Source organism: Monodelphis domestica, chromosome 2 (assembly GCF_027887165.1).
Source record: "Monodelphis domestica isolate mMonDom1 chromosome 2, mMonDom1.pri, whole genome shotgun sequence".
NCBI lineage: Eukaryota > Metazoa > Chordata > Mammalia > Didelphimorphia > Didelphidae > Monodelphis > Monodelphis domestica.
The window spans coordinates 241433527-241454525 of record NC_077228.1 but is presented as its reverse complement, the minus strand read 5'-3'; the positions used below and the strand labels follow the sequence as shown (position 1 = coordinate 241454525).

Below are 20999 nucleotides of genomic sequence, written 5' to 3'. Positions count from 1 at the left end.
CCTGGGGGGAAGGATTTTTTTTTTTTTGGTCTGTATTCCCAGTGCCTAACACAGAGCCTTGCATATTGTAGGTATTTTTGTTTTTAGACTTTGTTGACCTGAATACCTTGGAGGAGTCAAACTTCTCCCATTAAATTCTTATGGAACATGATTATTTAAAGGCCAAATTAAAATTGTATACAACATTTCCAGCAAAAAGGAGAAGTTTCCCCATGATCTACCTCTCCTTAGTGGAACTATTCAGTAAGAAGAGCCTACTATACTCAAACCCCTTTCCAAACAGTGGTCCCAGGCAAGTTACTCTCAGGATTGTGCTAAGAGGGTAATATTCTAATTCCCTAGTTTCCTCCTCTTATCTTTGTCTTTCTCCTTGACCTCTCACTCCAATGTGTCCTTTCTGAAAACCTGGGGTTTATTCATTCAGTTATGTTGTGACTGAAATGAGACTTGAAAAATGGCTTTAACATTAAATATTCTAAAACTTGCCACTAAATAATAATAAAGCTGCATACATCTAGGGTGAGGGAGGGTAAGGTATGTAATTTCTGTAGAGTTTCATCCTTGCAATGAGTAGTTCCATTCTGAGGAGTAAGTGTAGTAGTGGTAGGAAAGAACTTCACATTTATAATCAAGAGAAATCTGTGTTTAATCCTACTTCTGACACTTATTTGCTTTGTGACCATGAGAAAATCATTTAATATCTCAGATACTCAGTTTTCTTACCTGACAAGTCAGGACCTACCTCTCAGGGTTGTTGAGAGGATCAAATGAGAAAATATATGTGAAGTACTTTAAAAATACTAATCATTTTTGCCCCAGTTGTCTACATTTTGGGACTCTGCCAGGGGATCATAGATCTAGGACTGGAAGGGATCTTAAAAAGTCAATCCTCTCATTTTGAAGAGAAAATTGAGACCCATAGAGGTAAGATGACTTGCCCAAGATCATATACATATAGTAACCAGGATTTTAACCCAGGATCTCTGAGTTCAGAGCTAGGGATACCATGCTACTTCCTTAGTTTTAGTTCTATCTTTCTATGCCCCTATTTTAACCCTTCCATGCCTCTATCAGTATTCCTCTATTAGGGGATAACAAGTAAAGTGCTAGAATTGTCCTTATCTTTTTGTTTTCCCCACTTCTACCTTGTTCTAGGCTTATTCACCTTTTTACTGAGGGGTGAACTGAAGTTATAATTAATTACCACAAGGTCTCCTGATGGTCTCCATCATAATGAAGTCAAGTGATTCTCCTGTGGATGATTGAGTTGGTATTGGGAGGGAAGGAGTTAAAGCTTGTTCTCTTAATTCTGAGTTCCATTCCTTTCTGCAGTGGATGCATGCTCGTTGGACCTCTGATCCCTGTTATGCCTTCTTTGGTGTGGATGGCACTGAGTGCTCTTTCCTAATCTACCTCAGTGAAGTTGAGTGGTTCTGTCCCCCAATGCCTTGGAGAAATCAAACAGCAGTGTTTCCTCCCCCTAAGTCCCTCCCCAAAGGCCAGGTAAGGACTTTGCATGGCAGAATTGTCCAAGTAGAAGGACCAATGGAAGACCATTTACTTGTTCCTATACATTTCCTCTGCCACACACACCCTTTTAGACAGAAAGCGTTATAGATTCTGAGGCCTGATGAATCTATGAGGTGTGGCCTTTAGAGTAGGATTTGGGGAAGTCCAAGTCCCTCTCATGTCCAATTGAAATTATTTCAACTGTCCATATCCTCCTCCTTTCCTATCTCTGGTCAAGAGGTTCCCAGTTGTATGGGAAGTTTAAATTGCTCATAGGTAGATTTCAGGGAAGGAACCTCTGAAGCCCTTCCTATAATGGATCCAGATTCATTGAGTATAGAATATAGTATCATATAGTATATGATCCAATTCCCCAGCTAAGTTCTAGGAATCACTTGAGACTAGTTCTAAAAGTAACAGACCCTTAATATGAGTTGGCCATTTATTCTACTATTACTGTCCCAGAATCCAGCCTCATATTAAGTCTTAAGGAGTAGTGACTGTGGTTCTAAAGGAGTCTCTTTAACCAGAGATAGAGAAATCCTATTGGAATCTGGGTCCTTGATGGTCAATTAATAAATGTTTATTAAGCACGATAGGGCCTAAAGATACAAATGCAGAAATGAATTTATCTCTACCCTCATAGAACTTCTAATCTAAGCATTATGGTCAATTAAGGGAATTTTGGTATAGGTATTGTGAATGAAGCCATAAGGCAAAAGATTATCAATCATTTCCAGTTGTAATGGTAGTGTTGAAATATTATTTCCAGGACAAATGCAAAAGGCCAAAAAAGGGAGACAGGCACATATGTAGTAGGTGGACAGGTGACAAGATGCCCACATTGAGTAAGTCATGATGTCCTGATAAATGTTTGGGTACTGAAAGATTAATAGATACACCCTCCCCAAAACCTGTTGGGTACAACTGGTCATCCCTAATAAGCATCAGGGTCTTTCATTGCATCCCCTTTACTAAGCATCAGTGTCCTCCATTGCATCCCCTTTAGGCAGCTTTTAGGAGCAACCTCTCCCACCTCTTGGAGCTGATTGGAAGTGGGAAGGAGTCACTGATCTTCATGAAGAGGAGGATCAAACAATTGGAAGCTCACTGGGCTCCGGCAGCAAGGCGCCTAGAAGCAAAGCTAAAGGGAGCCAGGAGAGATCAGAAGCAGGTAGATGGGGAAGACTGCCCCTGGGGCTATGCCAGAACATTCATCAGCCTGGTATAGGACTGTGTTCTTGCCCCAGCAACAAGTTTTAGTGCCACCTTGTTTAGGCACTAAACAAGATTTAGTGCCACCAACAAGTAACACAGACCATTTCTTTCTTACCTCACTCTGAAGCCCCAAGCTTGAGGGAAAGTTCTTATTTGCTGCAATCTTTGCATACCCTTATAAGCTTAGGCTGAATTTCTATTGTGATTCTTACATAGCCTGGGCTATTACTATTATTGTTTTATTATTGTTGTCCTCATGAGCAAAGATCTTCTTCTCACAATAAAGCAATATGGACAGACCCCAGACCCCAAAGCAATAGGACAGATCCCTAAGAATGGATCTCTTAACTATCAGGCACAAGCAAGCACTTGTTAAATGAAATTGTATTGAAGTATGAATGAACCAAAGTCAAGGGGATAAAATGGTGTATCAACTAGGACAAGTTCCTTCTAAAGCATAGGAGAAAAGTAAAACAGGCTTCTAGCCAGTAGGATAGCCTATTCTCTATATCTTTCTACAATTAGTGATAGGAACAGCAATGGTCTGGCATTTGGAATATTTATCTGGCTTACTCTGGATAGCTTGTTCTACCCTGCTCAGAAGGCTTCCCCATCTACTTCTGGGCACCTATCTGCTTTGCTGCCAAATAAGAAACCAATTCTAGTTTAGAGATGGCATTTGGTACTTGAGACCTTCTCCAGACCTGCTGAGATAGAGTAAATCTAGGTAAAACTTTGATTTCTTTTTCTTTATACTGACTTACTCTCTTCTCTCTTGGCTTCAGATCCTTATCCATATTGGTTTCCTGACAGAGGAATCTGGGGATGTGTTCAGCCCAAGGGTACTAAAAGGGGGGCCCTTGGGTGAGATGGTACAATGGGCAGACATCCTAGCTGTCCTCTTTATCCTGGGGCATAACCTGAAGATCACTGTGTCCTTGAAAGAGTTGCAGAGGTGAGTGTGTGAAATAATCTGTTACAAAAGTAGAGATTAAAGGGGCAGCTAGGTGACTCAATGGATAGAGAACCAGGCCTAGAGAATGGGAGGTCATGGGTTCAACTCTGGCTTCAGATACCTCCTAGCTGTATGACTCTGAGCAAGTCACTTAACTCCCAATTGACTAGCCCTTACCACTCTTCTGCCATAGAACCAATACACAGTATTAATTCCACAACAGAAAGTAAGAGTAAAAAAGAAAAAAAGTAGAGGTAAAGAATCACCCTGGTTTCCCTTGGAGAGAAGTCCTACAGAATTCAGTTGTACAGCAACCTGAATTAGAGAACACCAACTTTATAGAGGACCCAGTCAAGCCAAAGATACTAAGATCTATGACCTTTATGAAGAATTCATGGTGCTCTGATTAAATTTCTCAGACTAAAAAATGTCTGATTGTGCATGTCCACATCATTCTTCCTCAGAACTGACATGTTTGAAATTTTGAAATGCACTGATGCCATGTTGTTATGTTATCCTGTTATTTAAGGGGAATTTCCTTTCCAATAAAGGTCCTAGTTCCAAGTGCAATGAAGTTCAATTATTTGTGTTTAATATCTGGCTAATATTAGTCAGAATTGTACTAAATTGTATAGGTCAGCTTTCCTCTGCTTTCTTGATCCTGATGGGAGCTGATGCATCTCCAAAGACTTCTTCAGGATTCATCATACTGGAATTCTTCTCGGTCCCATTCTAGTATATCATGAGCCAGTTGAATCTGAGATCAGAAGTGTCAGCTAGCATTTCCTCATCCATGTCCTGGGTATTATAGATAAGATGGAAGCAGAAGGGCCAAGAATTGGAGGTTACTGCTTTTGGCCACTGAAAAAACAATCATTTAGGAGTAAATAAAGGAGCACTGGGAAGGAAGAAAGAATAATGTTTAGAAAGATTTCTGTTCTATGGTTTCATTCCTCTCTCAAATTTGCTCTCCATTGGTATTTTCCCAAGTACCCTCTCAGGTATTCAAAACACAAAAAAATATCACAAATCTTTGGCAAATTAATTAAATATATTACTTCAGGCCATTGTTGCCTCTTTTCAATAAGCTTTCCAGCTAGTCTATTATAGATGAAGTCTTAACTCCCTACCGTGCATCTTGAAAGATTATTAGTTTTAAATGAATTCATTAAAGATGTCCTCTCTTTCTCTCTTTCAAAACACTCAGAGAAACAGATTTAGGAATAGAAGGGACATTGTAAGTAATCTGGTCCAACCCCCTTATTTAATAAATGGGGAGTTCAATTTCAGAGACCAGTGTGTGCAAGGTCATATTAGTAGTAAGTCTGGTATTTGAATTCCTGTCCTTTATCTCCAAATGTAGTACTTCTTCCAGTATACCACACCTTCAAGTCCCTTTCTACCCATAAAAACAGATTCAGATCCCCAAAACAGAGTAAAGATAATAATAATTAGTCGCATTTTATACTGCTTTTAAGACTTATAAAAAGCTTGAAATGCATTATCTCATTTGATTCACTCAACTTCCCTCTCAGTATATTACAAGTATTATTATCCTCACTTAGAAGTGTGGGAATATGGGACAGAAGATGTGAAAAGGAGAGAAGTGAGTGCTGAAATAGGAGCAGGTGAAAAATTGCTCAAGATAAATTTTGTCCACTTCACAATTTTGCTTAGTACCAACCTATGTAGTATACCAATTCTATTCGTTTTAGAAAACAAATAAAGGGCCCCCAGGTTTTGGAGCTGTCCTTGATTGGTGGTGCTGAAGTCAGAGAAAAGCTTCACCAATGCAAGGAGATAGAACCAGCCTTTTTAGAGTCCTGCTGTTTCTATTGTTTGAACCTTCTCTCTGCTGAGTTGTGTATATGCATTAACCTGCCAGAGAACAAGGTTGCTCATTGAGACAGAAACATAGTTGAACCCAAGTCTTTCCCAACACTGCTTCCTATAATTAGAAATGCCTCCTAACTCCTGCTGAACAGAAAGCTTGAGAGATTTATTGACAGTGTCTGTGGGAATAAATGCAACACAGCCACTAAATTATTGTAAATAATGAAAGGGAAAATTTTCCTCATGCTTGTGAATCTCTTGAAGCTGCTGAAAAGGAAGAGTCAGAAACTAGGAGATGGGGGATACATGCCATAGGGAAGCTGTTTGCTCAGTTGCAAAGACTCTTTATACCATTGATTTTGTACCAAGTGATCATAACAGCATGATAGACCTGTAACATCCACACCTAAGGTTTCAAAAAAGTATTTCAACTGAATACGGGGCACTCTGGTTTGGGGGAGATAATATTGTTTTGAGAGTCAAAAGCCCAGCACCCCAGTTTTCTGAACTTGGACAAATCGTTTAACCTCTGGACCCCATATGTGACATAGGAACAATGTCAACCTCATCATATATCTTAAAGATGCTATTGGAATAAGCTCACAAAATCATAGAATTTGGGAGTTAAAATAGATTTCAGTGCCCTATCTAGGCCAACCTATATATAAATTGAATTTCACCATAACAGATCCAAAAAATGGTTATCCAGCTTCTGCTTGAAGATATCAAACTAGAGGAAACCTATGCTTCTACACAGCCCATTCCATTCTTATTCCACTCTAATTGTTAGGAAGTTGTTGGGGGGGGGGGGGTTTCTGATACCAAGAAAATATTTCTCTTTGCAACTTTTTTTTTTAACAACTCTTTTCCCCTTTACTCCTGGGTTCTTCCATCTGGGTGAAAAAGAAAATTTAGCCCCTCCTCAAAATTATAATTTTCCTTTCAAGTCTCTTCTCCAAGCAACGTATCATGTTCCTTTAACTGATACTCAAATAACATGGATTCAAGGACCTTAATTGTTCTGGTTGCCTTCCGAGATATTTTCCATATTAATATTCTTCTCAAACAATAGAATCCAGAACTGAACACAATACTCCAGATAAAATTTAATGTGAGCAGGGTACTGAGAGACTATTTCCACCCAAATTCTGGAAGGTATGACCCTTTAAATATAACTTTTTTTTGGCTTCATCATCACACTGCTGGTTCATATTGGCCTTTCAATCCATTAGAACTCCTAGATAATTTTTTTAAACCCTTCCCTTCCATCTTAGAACCAATACTGAATGGTAAAGGCTTTGCAATAGGGTTAAATTACTTGCAAAAGGGTCACTTGGGTAGAAAGTATCTGTGGTCAGATTTGAACCCAAGACCTCTAATCTCCTAGGCCCGACTCTCAATCCACTGAACCATCTAGCTGCCCAAACCCCAATCCCCAGATCTTTTTCAGAAATGTAAGACTTTAAGGGTGTCCCTATTGGATATGATATTCAGTTCCACCTGAGAAGATTCTTTTGGATGCTAACTGTGTTATCCAGCATGTTAGCTTTCTGTACTAACAATGTTATCCACACATCTGATGAGCAGCAACCTTTGCCTTTTTCCAAACCATTGATTTTTTAAAAATATTAAAAGCACAGGCCCATATACATCTTTGAGGTATTTCACTAGGGACTTCCTGACAAATTTATCTCATTGTATTATCACCCAATTCACATCTCATCATCTCCACAACCATGTAATATGTCCATTGTTCAGTAAAAATATCATCTCTAAATCAATGAAGATGGGATCATTGTATATGGTAGCTTCAGAAAGATATTGTTCTAAATAGAAAATACATTTCAATTTAACAAACATTTATCATGCACCTACTACTTTTAAGACTAAGCACTGAACATTCAAAGACAAATACAAAACATTCCTTGGACTCAAGGACTTTACCTCATATTTAAAAGATACAGGATGTACATAGATAAGTAAATACATGATGAATACCTCAACCCAATTCTAAAACTTCAAGCTAACTCCCAGAAAGATCCCAAATCTCCTTTCACCTATATACTCTTGGACTTTTCAATATAATGTCATTCCAATGTAACAATATTTTTGTCACATTTTTGCATATTAAAAGTTTTGAGAAGAATGTGATCCCTTGTAGAGGTAGCCCTCAAGTTTCTACTCATAATTAATTAATTTAATCATTAATTAAAATGACCAGCTCAGTTGTTCCTTCTCATATTCGATCTGTGCCAAGATAAACCTAACTTCTCTCTTCTGATGCCACATGAATGTATTTGCCAATGTGAGATCTAGCTCAGGTATAGCAACATTTTATATTTATATTCATAAAATTTCTTTCAGTTACATGTAGAAACAATTTTTGCAATTATCTGACATTTTGCTATTTGGATTCTTTCCCTTCCTCACTTCCCCAAGGTAGTAAAAAGTCTGATATAGGTTATATTAGTGTTGTCAAGTGATACATATTTCTATATTTGTCACGCCATGAAAGAAGATATATATCACACATATAATTTTTTTTAAAGGAAATAAAGTGAAAAATGACATACTTTGATTTGCAACCAGACTCTTAACAGTTTCTTCTCTGGCTGTGGATAGCACTTTTTTTTTTTGTCATGAATCCCTTAGTTAATCTTGGAACCTTGTTTTGCTGATAATAGTTTAGTCCTTCTCAGTTGATCATCATGCATTTCTGTTATTGTATACAGTGTTCTCCTGGTTCTTCTCTCAGAGACCTTTTTTGAGAAGGTGTTTTCCAAATCTTTGTGGTTGTTCAGGGATTTTTCAGTTGGGTCCAACCCCATTTGGAGTTTTCTTGGCACAGAATCTGGAGTGGTTTCCCATTTCCTTTACTAGCATATTTTACAGATGAGGAAACTGATGCAAAGTTAAATCACTTGCCCAGGGTCACACAGCTAACAAGTATCTGAGGCCAGATTTAAACTCAGGAAGATGAGTATTCCTAATTGAAAGCTGGGCCCTCTATCCACTGTACTACCTAGCTGCCTTTCCAAATCTTACAAGGCAGCTCCCTCCCCCTTAACCCCCCTCCAAAAAAAAAAAGCTAAAAGAAAGCAAACCAAAACAATAAAAATAAAACATTAGCATAAGCAGGTCAACAAGATTAATTTAATTCATACTTTAAAGATAAGAAATGTAATAGTGTAGCTAGAAGACTAGCCTTGTAATCAAAAAGTCTTTTCTCCAACATATAGTAGCTATGTGAACTTGGGCAAGTTGTTTAGCTTCCCAGTGCCCCATTTATGTGTTCCAACTCTAAGACTATAGTTTATGTGTCAAAGAGACAGAAAGAAAGAGTTCTCCACATCACTGAAATCATAAGCTAGACGAAAAACAAGAAATCAAAATATTTAGAATAGGAAAGTACCTTGAGGATCATCTAGTCCGGTCCTCCCATTATTCAGATAAGAATACTGGACTGTAAGTGGCAGAAGCTATATTCAAAACTAGATGCTATTTAACTCCAAATCCAGCAGTTTTTCTGCTAGATCTTAACTAACTCCCAAAAGACTGTTTCTCCTGATCCCATAAGGAAAAAGCATAGATACTCATTACTAAACCACCAAGGAAAATGTTTCAGTTTTTTCTTGTTTTATAATTATCCTGGTTCAAATGAGGACAGAATCTTTCTGTAGGAAAGAGTATGAATCAGAGTGGTGCTGCAAGTATCTACCTGTCAATCTATGATCATATGCTGAATGTCAGAATGGAATCATTGTACAAACACAAGCATAGAAACACAGTCACAGTTTTTTAGCAGAAGGGGATCTTAAAAATTATCTCTTTGGTTTAACTCTCTAATTTCATAGATGAAGAAACTGAGACCCAAAGACTTGGAGTGATGTACCAAAGATCATACATGGAAGAAGTGGCAGACCCTGGATTTGAAACCAAGTGCTCTTAGTCTAAATCTAGCACAGAAGATAGCTTTAGAGTTTTAAAATATGATTAAGGAGCAGCTAGGTAGCATGGTAGATAGAGCACCAGGCTTGGAATTGAAAGGACTTGGGTTCAAATTTGGCCTCATATACTTCCTAGCTGAGTGACCCTGGTCAAGTCACTTAACCCCAATTGCCTAGCTATTATCACTCTTCTGTCTTAGGATTTATATTAAAATAAAAGGGAAGTGTTTTTTTTTAATGTATTAAAGGGCATAACAGTCATTCAAAAGACTTCTCAAATGTTGCCAAGCCCTAGTTTTAGGGACCAAATATAATGGCTTGGGGTGAGAACCAAGTATGTGTGGTTGGAGGCTAGCTTGAAGGACAAGGACTTTTGGAGTTTATGTAAGGATTTATTCTAAGCCCCTATTTGCTAAATGGAAAACAGTTTAAAATATCTTCAGGTCAGTGGAGATGGTACATAACATATTGGAAAGTTAAGAGTGGTGGGAACATGGAGAGAAATAGTGTGACAGGAGAGAAAGTAAGTACCCAAGTGGAAATGGCAAAATGGTATCCTTATGAATACCCAAATGTAAAGGGTGAATATTATGGTTGAGACTGAAGAAAATCTAAATTTAAATGGTCACCAAGGGAAATCCCAAATAATAAAATACCCAAGTCAGCTGCCAAATTTTTATGGTGTTTTAATTACAACAGGAGGAAGAAAATATTAGAAGGAAGGAGGGAGAGAGAGAGAGAGAGAGAGAGAGAGAGAGAGAGAGAGAGAGAGAGAGAGAGAGAGAAGGAAAAAAGGGAGAGAAGGAAAGAGGGAGAGAACGAAAGAAGTTTAACTCAGAACCACTCTGGCTCATGCTGAGCCAAAGTGGGCCTTAAGGCCTTGGAAAGCCAAGGCAGAGAAAGGGGTCATTCCTTATCACTCACGTGACTGGTCTGAAGGAAAGCTGTATGCAGGTGTCCTCTATGCTCAAGCTCCAAGATCGAACTGCCCTCTAGCCCTCCTCACAGGAAGTCCCAAGAACTCCCAAGGTTGTACTCTAACTCACTTCCTGCTTCTTACATGTGCCAATGGTGGCTCAAGCTTGACTTAGGACCACCCAGAGGTCTGTCCTTTCTTTGCACATGTCTGTTGAAGGCCATTTTCTCAAATAATTAAATCTTGAGTTTGATGCAGCCCTTCCTAATCTTGTTAAACTGAGTAGGGTGGAGAATGTGGATTTCCAAGACCTGATTCTGTTATTCCAAGTATCTCTATTGTTATTGATCAGGAAATAGCTAAATCAGATCTTCTAAAGAATGGTCTGATTAGGGTGGAATAATTTTGAAATTCACACAAGTATGGTTCTACTTAAGATTCAAATGAATCCAGTGATGTGGGACTTAAGTCCTTTGCTTTGTTATGGGAGGGTTAAAAGGAAGGATTAAACAAGCTATGTATATATATATATATATATATATATATATATGTGTGTGTGTGTGTGTGTGTGTGTGTGTGTGTGTGTGTGTGTGTGTGTGTATCTGTGTGTGTATATATGTGTGTATATATACATATATATATAAAATAAAAGTTTATTTAACTAAAAGGAGGAGGGAAGGGAAGGGAATTAGGGACTACCTTCCTTCTAACCCGACCACTTCTAAACTTTCTAAATTATCCTAAACTAACTAATTAAAAGAGTAACTAAAGTCAGAGAGGGATTTTTAGGGGCAAAGGCAACAGGGGCCCAAAGAAATCTCACAACCAAGAGTCCTTCTTTGCTCCAGACAACAGTTCCAGAGAGATGTTACCAGCACCAGTAGAAATCCACTTTCTCTATAGCATCAGCAGTAGGAACAGGAAGAAATATCAAGACAGCCAAAGGAAAGGAACTACTGGTTTTCTGGGTCCACCCCAGAGATATCAGACAGTTATCCTCTGGTTTATCCTGACAGCAAGGGAAAAACAGCTTCTCCCTCCTATGGAATTCACCAACTGTCAGCAACTGCCTCAGTCTCCAGTCCCAGCTCCTGGGAATTCAGAGTAGAATGTTCGACTTGGCATTGGGTTCTCTTTGCTTCTTGCTTTTTGCAACTTGCTTTTTGCTTTTTGTAAAGGATGCATTTTTTTCTCTTTACACTATGTTGTGATCTTTTGTTTTTGAGGGGAAGGGAGTTAGGTCTGAATGGAGACAAAAAGTGGGGTAAAGATATAGGTAAAGGAATAGTGACATGATTTCCCAAAACTAGTCTTTCTGTTCCAGTGTTCCATTGGCACTCAGATAAATGCTTTCCTCCCAGACTTGAATTTAAATATGGCTAATAGATTTAAAGACCAAACTGGTATCTATCTCATGGTAATAGTTTCTTTCAGTCTTGAAAAGAGAGAATCAGCAGAGATGTAACTAAATAGGAGGTATCACATTGCCAGGCCAGCAGGAAGAAGGTTGCATCCTATAGGATCAACTAGAATTTGGGTTTCCTATCCAGAAGCCATCGCACAGGAGCAGACTAATATAAAAATAGGTCAGTGAGATGTGAAGTTAATCTGATTTTAGAGATGCACTGTTCAGCTTCAGTGTTGAAAATGTCTCCCTTGGCTAATGAAATGACCTGGACAGGGAAATTAGCAGGATATAGATGCCACTTATAGATGTATTTTAGTTAATTCACAACTGTTGCTGGCAGATGTCTTAGCTCCTGTCTAAGCAGTGAGGCTAGACAGATAAGCAGGCTTTTGCCTGTTTCAAATGCACATCTGGATTTTCTGTTATTATTGGTGCAGTACTACTCTAGGCACTACATTGCAATAACCACATAAGAAGATGTAAAACATCTCCCAAGGGTAATAGGAAGAAGCTCCATCAGAGCAAATCCATCTGCCAGTTACCTTATGAGGTATTATTACAAATGTTGGAGTCAATTGATTTGTGTTTTTTCCTCTTCCTTTTTTTTTAAACCTAGGACTCTCCCTTCTAGCTTTCTTGGGATCAGTCATGCTCATCAATTTTATTTGCATAACTGAGCTTTTAGTCCATCCATGAGTGAAATTGGTTTTAGTATAAAATTAGTTGACTTAACTGGCAAATGATAAAAGCCTGAATAAAAAATGTTTAAGGAAGAAGGTCTAGGAGGAAAATCCATGTTCTCTTTGCAGCATGTGGTTTGAATGGAAATCAATCTCTAAATCCATAAAACAATAGAGTATTAAAGCTGTAAAAGTCCTTAGAAATAATCTAATACAAGCCCCACTTTTTATAAATGAGGAAACTAAGACCAAGAAGAAACAACTAGCTAGAATTCACATAGGTAGCTAATAGAGCCTAGTCTCATGATTACATGCTTTTCCTCTATATTATTTTCTCTCCAAGTAGATCCATGATCTCATTAATATGGGAAGATCTTCCAGTAGGCAGACCATAGAAATTGTGGAAGGAGACTAAGATCATACATTTAAAACTGGAAGGTGTCTTAGAAGTCATCTAGTCCAACCCCCTCATTCTGGACATGAGAAAACTAAGGCCCAAATGTCTTGAGCATAGGTACATAGATCAGTAGCAGAGTCAGATTATCAAACTCAAGTCCTCTAATTCCAAATCATATGCTCATCAAGCTCCCTAACTTTTTATAGTATGGTATAATCTAAAAAAAAAAAAAACAACCTAACATGCTCAACTTTTTAGGAGCCTCTCTGGGCCCTACTTTCCCTTCTGTAAAAGGTGGATATTGGATTAGGTCATCACAAAGGTCCCTTCTAGCTCTGATATTCATGATTCTAACATTCCTGTTTCCTAGAATGAGATTATTGGAGTATCTGTTTGCTGGGAGCATTGATAGATCCAGTACTATTCTTATCTTAATGTATTAGTGTAGACTTTACACAAGAGAGCTAGACAAATGAATTTGAGGCATTAGTCAGCTCTCTCTGAAGTTTCTAGATTGGGAATTCACTGTGTTTTGATGATTAGGAGGGATTTAGAAAAGAAACAACTACTTTCATAGCTCACATTTGGTATAGCTCTGAAATTTATGATGCACTTTCCTCACAAGTCTTCAAGGTAGGCAGTTAATGAATTATCTATTTTATAGGTAGTATAGGAGTTGGTCTTAGGATGTTTGGTCTCACTTCTAACAGTTCTCTCAATATGGCCCTGAACAATTTCTCTTCTCTCTTTTGGACTTTTACCTTCTCTTTCTTGAAGCTGGCTCATTTTCCCCTTTCAACATATAACTATGCTAGCAGTAGATTGGGTTCCCTAGAGGAAGGGTGACTGCCACAACTCAGTGTTGTTAAAATCCTAGGAGTAATCCTGTTGAGTGGTTATCTCTACTATTGCTATAGTTCATGGGCCCTTGCTGTTATATTTCCCTTTAGCAAAAGAGCCAAGATGACTCCATTAACTTTTGATAGATATTTATTAAGTGCTTACTTAATCAAAACATTTTATAAAAAGAAGTCAAAGAGAAAATAACAGTTATATAACAGACCAGCTATTTTATATTTGCAACGCACTTGCATTGCGATGTCCTTGTGGAAAGTGAAGCATAAAATTCAAATTGTCAGTGTAATGGGGAACATATATTGCCAAGAAAGTAGAATTCATAAACTACAGGCCTTACCGTCCTTTCTTTTTTCTCAACTACTTTTCAAACTACTTCTCAACCACTTTTCAAACTTTAGTGATGATCATAGTGCCTGTTAAATGACTGACTCCATTGAAAAGCTGGGCTTTCTAGGAAAAAAAAAGAATTCTTCAAAGATCAGAGTGTATTGCTCAGTTGCTACTCCTCTACTCCTATGAGTTTTCTTTCTATTCACCTCAGTTTTTTTCCTACTCCTCCATTACAGCTCAACCAATGCCATAACCTGAGGTTGTTATGCTTTTTTTTTTAATTTTATAATATTTTATTTGATCATTTCCAAGCATTATTCGTTAAAGACAAAGATCATTTTCTTTTCCATCCCTCCCACCCCCCCATAGCCGACGCGTGATTCCACTGGGTATCACATGTGTTCTTGATTCGAACCCATTGCCATGTTGTTAATATTTGCATTAGAGTTTCGTTTAGAGTCTCTCCTCTGTTAAGTCCTCTCAACCGCTGTAGTCAGGCAGTTGCTTTTCCTCGGTGTTTCTACTCCCACAGTTTGTCCTCTGCTTATGAATAGTGTTTTTTCTCCTAGATCCCTGCAGATTGTTCAGGGACATTACACCGCCCCTAATGGAGAAGTCCATTATGTTCGATTATACCACAGTGTATTAGTCTCTGTGTACAATGTTCTTCTGGTTCTGCTCCTTTCGCTCTGCATCACTTCCTGGAGGTTGTTCCAGTCTCCATGGAATTCCTCCACTTTATTATTCCTTTTTGCACAATATTATTCGATCACCAACATGTACCACAATTTGCTTAGCCATTCCCCAATTAATGGGCATCCCCTCGTTTTCCAATTTTTGGCCACCACAAAGAGCGCAGCTATGAATATTTTTGTACAAGTCTTTTTGTCCATTATCTCTTTGGGGTACAGACCCAGCAGTGCTATGGCTGGATCAAAGGGTAGACATTCTTTTGTCGCCCTTTGGGCATAGTTCCAAATTGCCCTCCAGAATGGTTGGATCAGTTCACAACTCCACCAGTTATGCTTTTTTTTCAAATGAGCCAAGATTCTTAGTTTAGGATTGACACAAAGTTACATTTGGGACAGAGATGGAGTTAGTGCTCCTATTTGCTTTCTATTACTTTAAAACCTATGGTTGAGGTTAATATTAATATACATTGAAGAATTGGGTCTTATATTGGCTGAGGATTTTTTGGTTTTTGCCTTTGTAATTTTTCTTTTTTCTTTTTTATGATTTTATCATAGCTTAAGTAATAACAAAAATGAAAAGAACAAAAAAAATCTGGTAACTATAAGTTGGTAGCATTTATAAGATTAACATAGTGCTTTGCAGATATTACCTCATTTTATCCTTACAACAACCCCAGGAGGTAGGGAATTGTCATTCTCATTTTATAGATGAGGAAACTGAGGCTGGAAAAATGTAAGTGGCTTACCCAGAGTCACACAGCTGGTATTTAAAATAGAATTTGAACTCACATCTTCCTCACTGTGTCAAAGTAGGCAACAGCAGAGGGAGATATCTGCTCTCTTCTTTTCCATCTCCTCAACAACAGGTGTCAGTGTACGGAAATATCTCCTTTCCTCTTCTTCTCTATCTCATCCATATTAGATGGCAAAGAGAGATAAATATGTTCTTTCTCCAACCAATTCTTCCTACTATTTATATGCTGATAATTCCCAAATCTACATTTTGTGCTCCAGTCTTTTTGCTGACCTCTAATCTCACGTCTCCAATTGCTTTTCAAATGTCTTAAACTGAATTGTCTTACACTTAACATGTTCAAAACAGAACTCATCATCTTTCCCCTAAACCTTCCCTATTCCTATAGAAGGCAACATCATCATCTCAATCCCTCAGGCTCACAATCCAAGAGTCATCCCCAGAATCCTCACTGTCTTTCACCCCATGGCCTATTGCTATATTCAAGCTGTCACCAGAGCTTGTTGATTTTACTTCTGCAATGTCTCTCAAATATGGCTCTTCTTCTCAATACCACTCTAGTGCAAATTATCATTACCTCATGCCTAATGTGAAGAGTGAATCAAACTCTTTGTCTATCAATCATCCACTTTTACGTTAATCAATCAAAAACTTAAGTAGCCCTACTTAGTACCTTACCAGTCACTAAGAATGAGAGTTCACAAGTCACTTGCTAGAGTGGATGACAACTCCAGAGGCCATTGCTTCCCCCCACCCATCCCACCCCCAGCAGTGCTAGGCAAATTGAAAGACTGCAATTGATTTCCATAAAGTGGGGAAAGGGACAGGAAATGATGGGGGAAAAGGACTATAAAATATTCTGAACTTCCTGTCCAAAGGACTTCTTGTTGAGACTTCACCTTTCAAGTTCTTCTTTGGAGTCTCTGCTGCTTGGATCTTCTTCGGACTTCTTTGGAGGATGGTTCCTTGGGGCTTTTGGATTTAGACTTTGATTTAGAGCTTTGGACCTTTTGACTGGAGTTTTCAGCTTCAGGATTTCAACTTTTGGCTTTGGAGCTTCTTAAAGCCAGGGACTTTCTTGTTAGGTTCACTGCTGCCTCAATAAGCTTAACTGGAGGGTTTTTCTGCATTGGGACCTTGCCTGGATCCTGCCTAGCTTGCTGGTGAGTGACTAGGATTCCCATGTGGAGATTGGAACTCTGTTGGGGAGAGAGCTTCATTTCACTGGATCAGCATTTAGGGTAGTCTAGGCAGTCTCCTTACCTCTTTCCCTTCTACATTTCCCTCTTTTTACTAATGTTCCAATTAAACAAAATTGTTAAAAGCTGCTAATAGTTTTTCTGACTTAAGGGATAATAATCGGTGACCACTTTTTATAACTCCCTTATTTAGTCAAAATCCCAATTTAACCATTATACTAGACTATGGCAGTAGCCTGCTGGTGGGTCTGCTTGCCTCATGTTCCTCCTCATTCTACTCTATCTTCCATTCTTCCACTAAAGCAGTTTTCCTAAAACACAGGACCAGTCATGTCACTCCTTCCACCACCACCCTCAACCCCTACCTACTCAATATAGACTTGTGTCTCCCTAAAATCTTTAGGATCAAATACAAAATGCTATTTGGAATTCAAGGCCCTTCATAATCCTACATTTCTGGTTTTCTTAAACCTTACCTGACATACTTTTTTATTCTTTTACACTCTATCTCTTGGTTCCAGGCATTTTCTCTGACTGTTTGCCATATCTGGAATGCTCTCCTTTCTCTACTCCCACTACTGACCACCCTTCCTTGCTTCCTTTAAGCCCAACTAAAATCCCACCTTCTACAGGAAGCCTTCTCTAATCTCTCTTAATTCCAGTGTCTTCCTGCTGTTCCTATTTATCCTATTTATTATGTTTCCTATTTATCTGGTATATAGCTTGCTTTGTATATATTTGTTTGCATATTGTCTCCCCTGTTACATTGTAAACTACTTGAGGGCAAGGATTGTTTTTCTTCTTTTTGTACCCCCAGTGCTCAACCCAATGCTTGGCACATGGTAGATGCTTAATAAATGTTCATTGATTGATTGAATGGTAACAAGCGACAGTGCAGAGTCTCTAATCTGATTCCAGTATAGAAAGTCTCACTTTGTCCTCACTTTCTTCTTTTTAAAAGTAAGTTTTTTTAAACATTTACTCTCTGTCTTAGATTTATTCTAAGTATCTTTCTGTTTCAAGGCAAAAGAGTGGCAAGGGCTAGGCAATTAGGGTTAGGGGACTTGTCCAGGGTCACACAGCTAGGAAGTGTCTGAGGTCAAATTGGAATCCAGGACCTCCTATCTCCAGGCCTGGCTTTCTATATCCACTGAGCCACCTACTGTTCCATATAATCTCACTTTCACACATCTCTGAAATATATTCTTTTACTCTTAGTTCTACCTAGTTCATTTTATCTCACTTTAGGACTGGTTTATGATGAGTAAGTTCTCATTTCTGCTGGCTGAACTATAAACAGGAAAAGTATATTTGTCCAATAATCATGAAACAGTTATGGGGTTCAGAGTTCACCAGTTATTAACGCTAAAGGTTTTCAGTTTTCCATGTGCAAATAAATAGAAATAGAACATTGAGGCTGGTTTTGTTCCAGGTAAGGAGCTGTTCCTGCAATTGCTCTCACAATTTCTTACATTTAGTTTTGTGTTTTCTCATTTCAGAAATACAAATTGTCAAGGTTGATCAGGGACATCCCCTCACGTCCAGATAGGAAGACTGATTTAGAGAAATGAATTGAGTTGACTAAGATCAAAGGGTGAATATGACTAAACCCAAATCTAAGTGTTTTGATTCAAGTTCAGTGCCTTTTCCATTATGCTATGCTACTCTGGAAAATAAAGTAGCCCTCAAGTGAAAGAAGGAATCTGTACTTTTCCAGTGGGGAGAGAGCAGTAAGACCTGAGCCATAGATTCTCTGCCCAATGGCTGAGTCTTTCAGGACTATACACTATTGTGCTTCCTAGAGACTTCTACATTCCAAGTATGGGGGATAGGAAAAGCCTGGATAGTAGAATCCATTGTCAAATATAGTTAATGTCTTATCTTCATCCACTTCAGCCTCCTTTTAAAAGTGTTCTCATAGGCTAGCTAGGTAGCACAATGGACAGAGTGCTAGGCCTGGAGTCCAGAGGACCTGTGTTCCAATTTGGCCTCAGGTACTTCCTAGCTGTGTGACCTCAGGTAAATCACTTAATCCTGATTACCTAGCCTTTGCCACTTTTCTGTTTTAGAATTGATACTAAAACAGGAAGTAAGGGTTTGGCGTTTTTTTTTTTAACTGCTCAGAAGAAGGCTTATTCTTTCACTTTTAAATGAAAACTTATTAGTTTAACAACACAATCCTTCAGATCCTTATTAATTGTGTGATTTGGGGCAAATCAAATTAACCTCTCTGAGCTTCCATTTTCTAATTAGTAAAGTGGAGCTAATAGTACACAAACAGGTTTGTTGTGGCAATCAAATGAGATAATATCTATAAAGTGCATCAAATTATAATCTATGCTCCCCTCCTTTTGTCACCTTTAAGCACATTGCAAGTGATCATTAGATTCCTCTTAGCCAAAAAGAGTTCCTAACTTGTCTAAGAGTTTGAAGAAATCATAGAAAGAGTGTAAGTGGACACTGACCAAAGGTACAAGGCAGGGCTAGAAATGGAATTACAAACACTTTGGAACTGGAAGGGGATCTTAGAAATAGAACTTATGATTTAAGAGTTGGAAGGGCTTTCACTGACAATCTGGTGTTAAATGGTAAATTAGACCAGTGATAAGGTTGGTTGAGTCTTGTTACTGTTTAGCTGCTCCTCCCTGGCCTAAGGGCAAGATGCATACCCTCAGGCCACTTACAAATGGAATTTGACTTGCTTGATGAACAAAAATAAGTGTATTCAAATTGATATTCAAGAATTAGGAAAGGATGACAGGCTAGGAAGATCCCTAACCTTTTCCCAAGCTATCTGATCCAGTCCCCAACACCCTTGGACCTTCTCTGTCTCCCTCTCTATCTGGTTCCCATTGTCCTATCTAAATAAACTAAGCTAAGCTCATTCAAACAGTGTTGAATTAAGGTCCAAGCTCACTTAACTCTGCCTAACCCTTGCCCTTCTGTCTTAGAGTTGTCATTGAAACAGAAAGTTTCTAACTTTTAGTCCAATACTTTTATCCTTAGCCCTTGCATTTGTCCTGTGGCCTTATATGAAAAGTTTTATTATAATTGACCTTTCACATCTAGAAATAAACAAGGGATGTATGGTAATTCTGACTTTTGAAAAAAGTATTTTGAGTATTTTGGTTTGGGAACAAGGGAACCCAGCTCTGGGAAGGCATTGTGGTATTTTGGAAAGTAGATATGGGTTGAACTCTGAGCTCTTCCAATTGCTACCTGTGTAACCTTGGGCCTCAGTTTACTCATCTATGAATTGATGGAATTGTACTAGATGATGTCTGAAGTTCCTTCTAGCTCTAGCTTTCCAATTCTTATGCCCCCACCAAAATAGCTAGGTAAATATATATATTTTCCCAATCACTAGCACTTACAGAACTTCCAAAGAAAGCCTCATCCTGCTTCTCTTTATACTTTCAATCAAAACACACACACACACACACACACACACACACACACACACACACTCAGCTCACTGTTGTTGGCAAAAATATTTTTGGGGACCTGAGGAGACTAGGTGGGAAGAAACATCAGAACTATACTGGTTGTGCCTGGGGAAAATTTGGTTAAAATTGTACAGACAATCTGGAAGAAAGTTTGAGGAAGGGAGTGTGAACTTTAGATTTACTCCACCCTGCTTAGTCTAACAAAACAGGAATGTCTACACCCCTATTTAAGGATTGAGTATTGAGAAGGATGGCCTATGACAGACATGTGCTAGCAAATGACAAATCAGAAACAACCGACAGACCCCTGGGCTGTCCTAAGCTTAAGCTACCATTGATACATGTAAGACGCAGGAAAGTGATGTAAAAACAGTCTATATATTTAGTGTCACTTCCTCTCTCTGACCTCTTTTCTAGGAGAAGTGGCTCTGGTGGCAGCGTGCTGAGCATCTTAGCATCTTGGCATGGTGGCAGCTATTGTTTGGGTTTGGCAGTGAGAGTCCTTGATACTCTACTGGGGGAAACTTAGTAACCTAGTTCAGATGAGGCATATTCTCTGAGCTCTCCTGGAGTTTAGGCTAATTCTTTTCTCCTTTATCTTCTAAAACACTATTCTCTTAGGAAAGCCTCTAACCTTCTGAAAAGACCTTGTGGCGGAGATCTCTGAACTCCTGGCACAGGCCAGGCGGGAGAAATCCTATACACCTTCCCTCTCGCTTCTCCTTAATTCCTTCCCTCTATATTAATTAAAACACCATAAAATTTCCAAACTGACTTGGGTGTTTTATTTGGGATATTCCCTGGTGACCGATAAAAATTAGATTAAGTCACAACCCTAAAATTTCCCCTTACAGGAG

The 20999-nt window shown here is 38.6% G+C and overlaps 1 protein-coding gene across 3 annotated transcripts in view; it reads left to right on the top strand.

The window, feature by feature from the left end:
* The window catches only part of MGAT5B (alpha-1,6-mannosylglycoprotein 6-beta-N-acetylglucosaminyltransferase B), a 253842-nt gene that overhangs the window by 179865 nt on the left and 52978 nt on the right, over window positions 1–20999 (top strand). For all 3 annotated transcript variants that reach the window (XM_056814244.1, XM_056814243.1, XM_001371284.4), the window contains 3 exons: window positions 1333–1503; window positions 2519–2683; window positions 3513–3682. In XM_056814244.1, the coding sequence (XP_056670222.1) occupies window positions 1333–1503; window positions 2519–2683; window positions 3513–3682 (506 nt within the window). The remainder of the gene's footprint in view (window positions 1–1332; window positions 1504–2518; window positions 2684–3512; window positions 3683–20999) is intronic.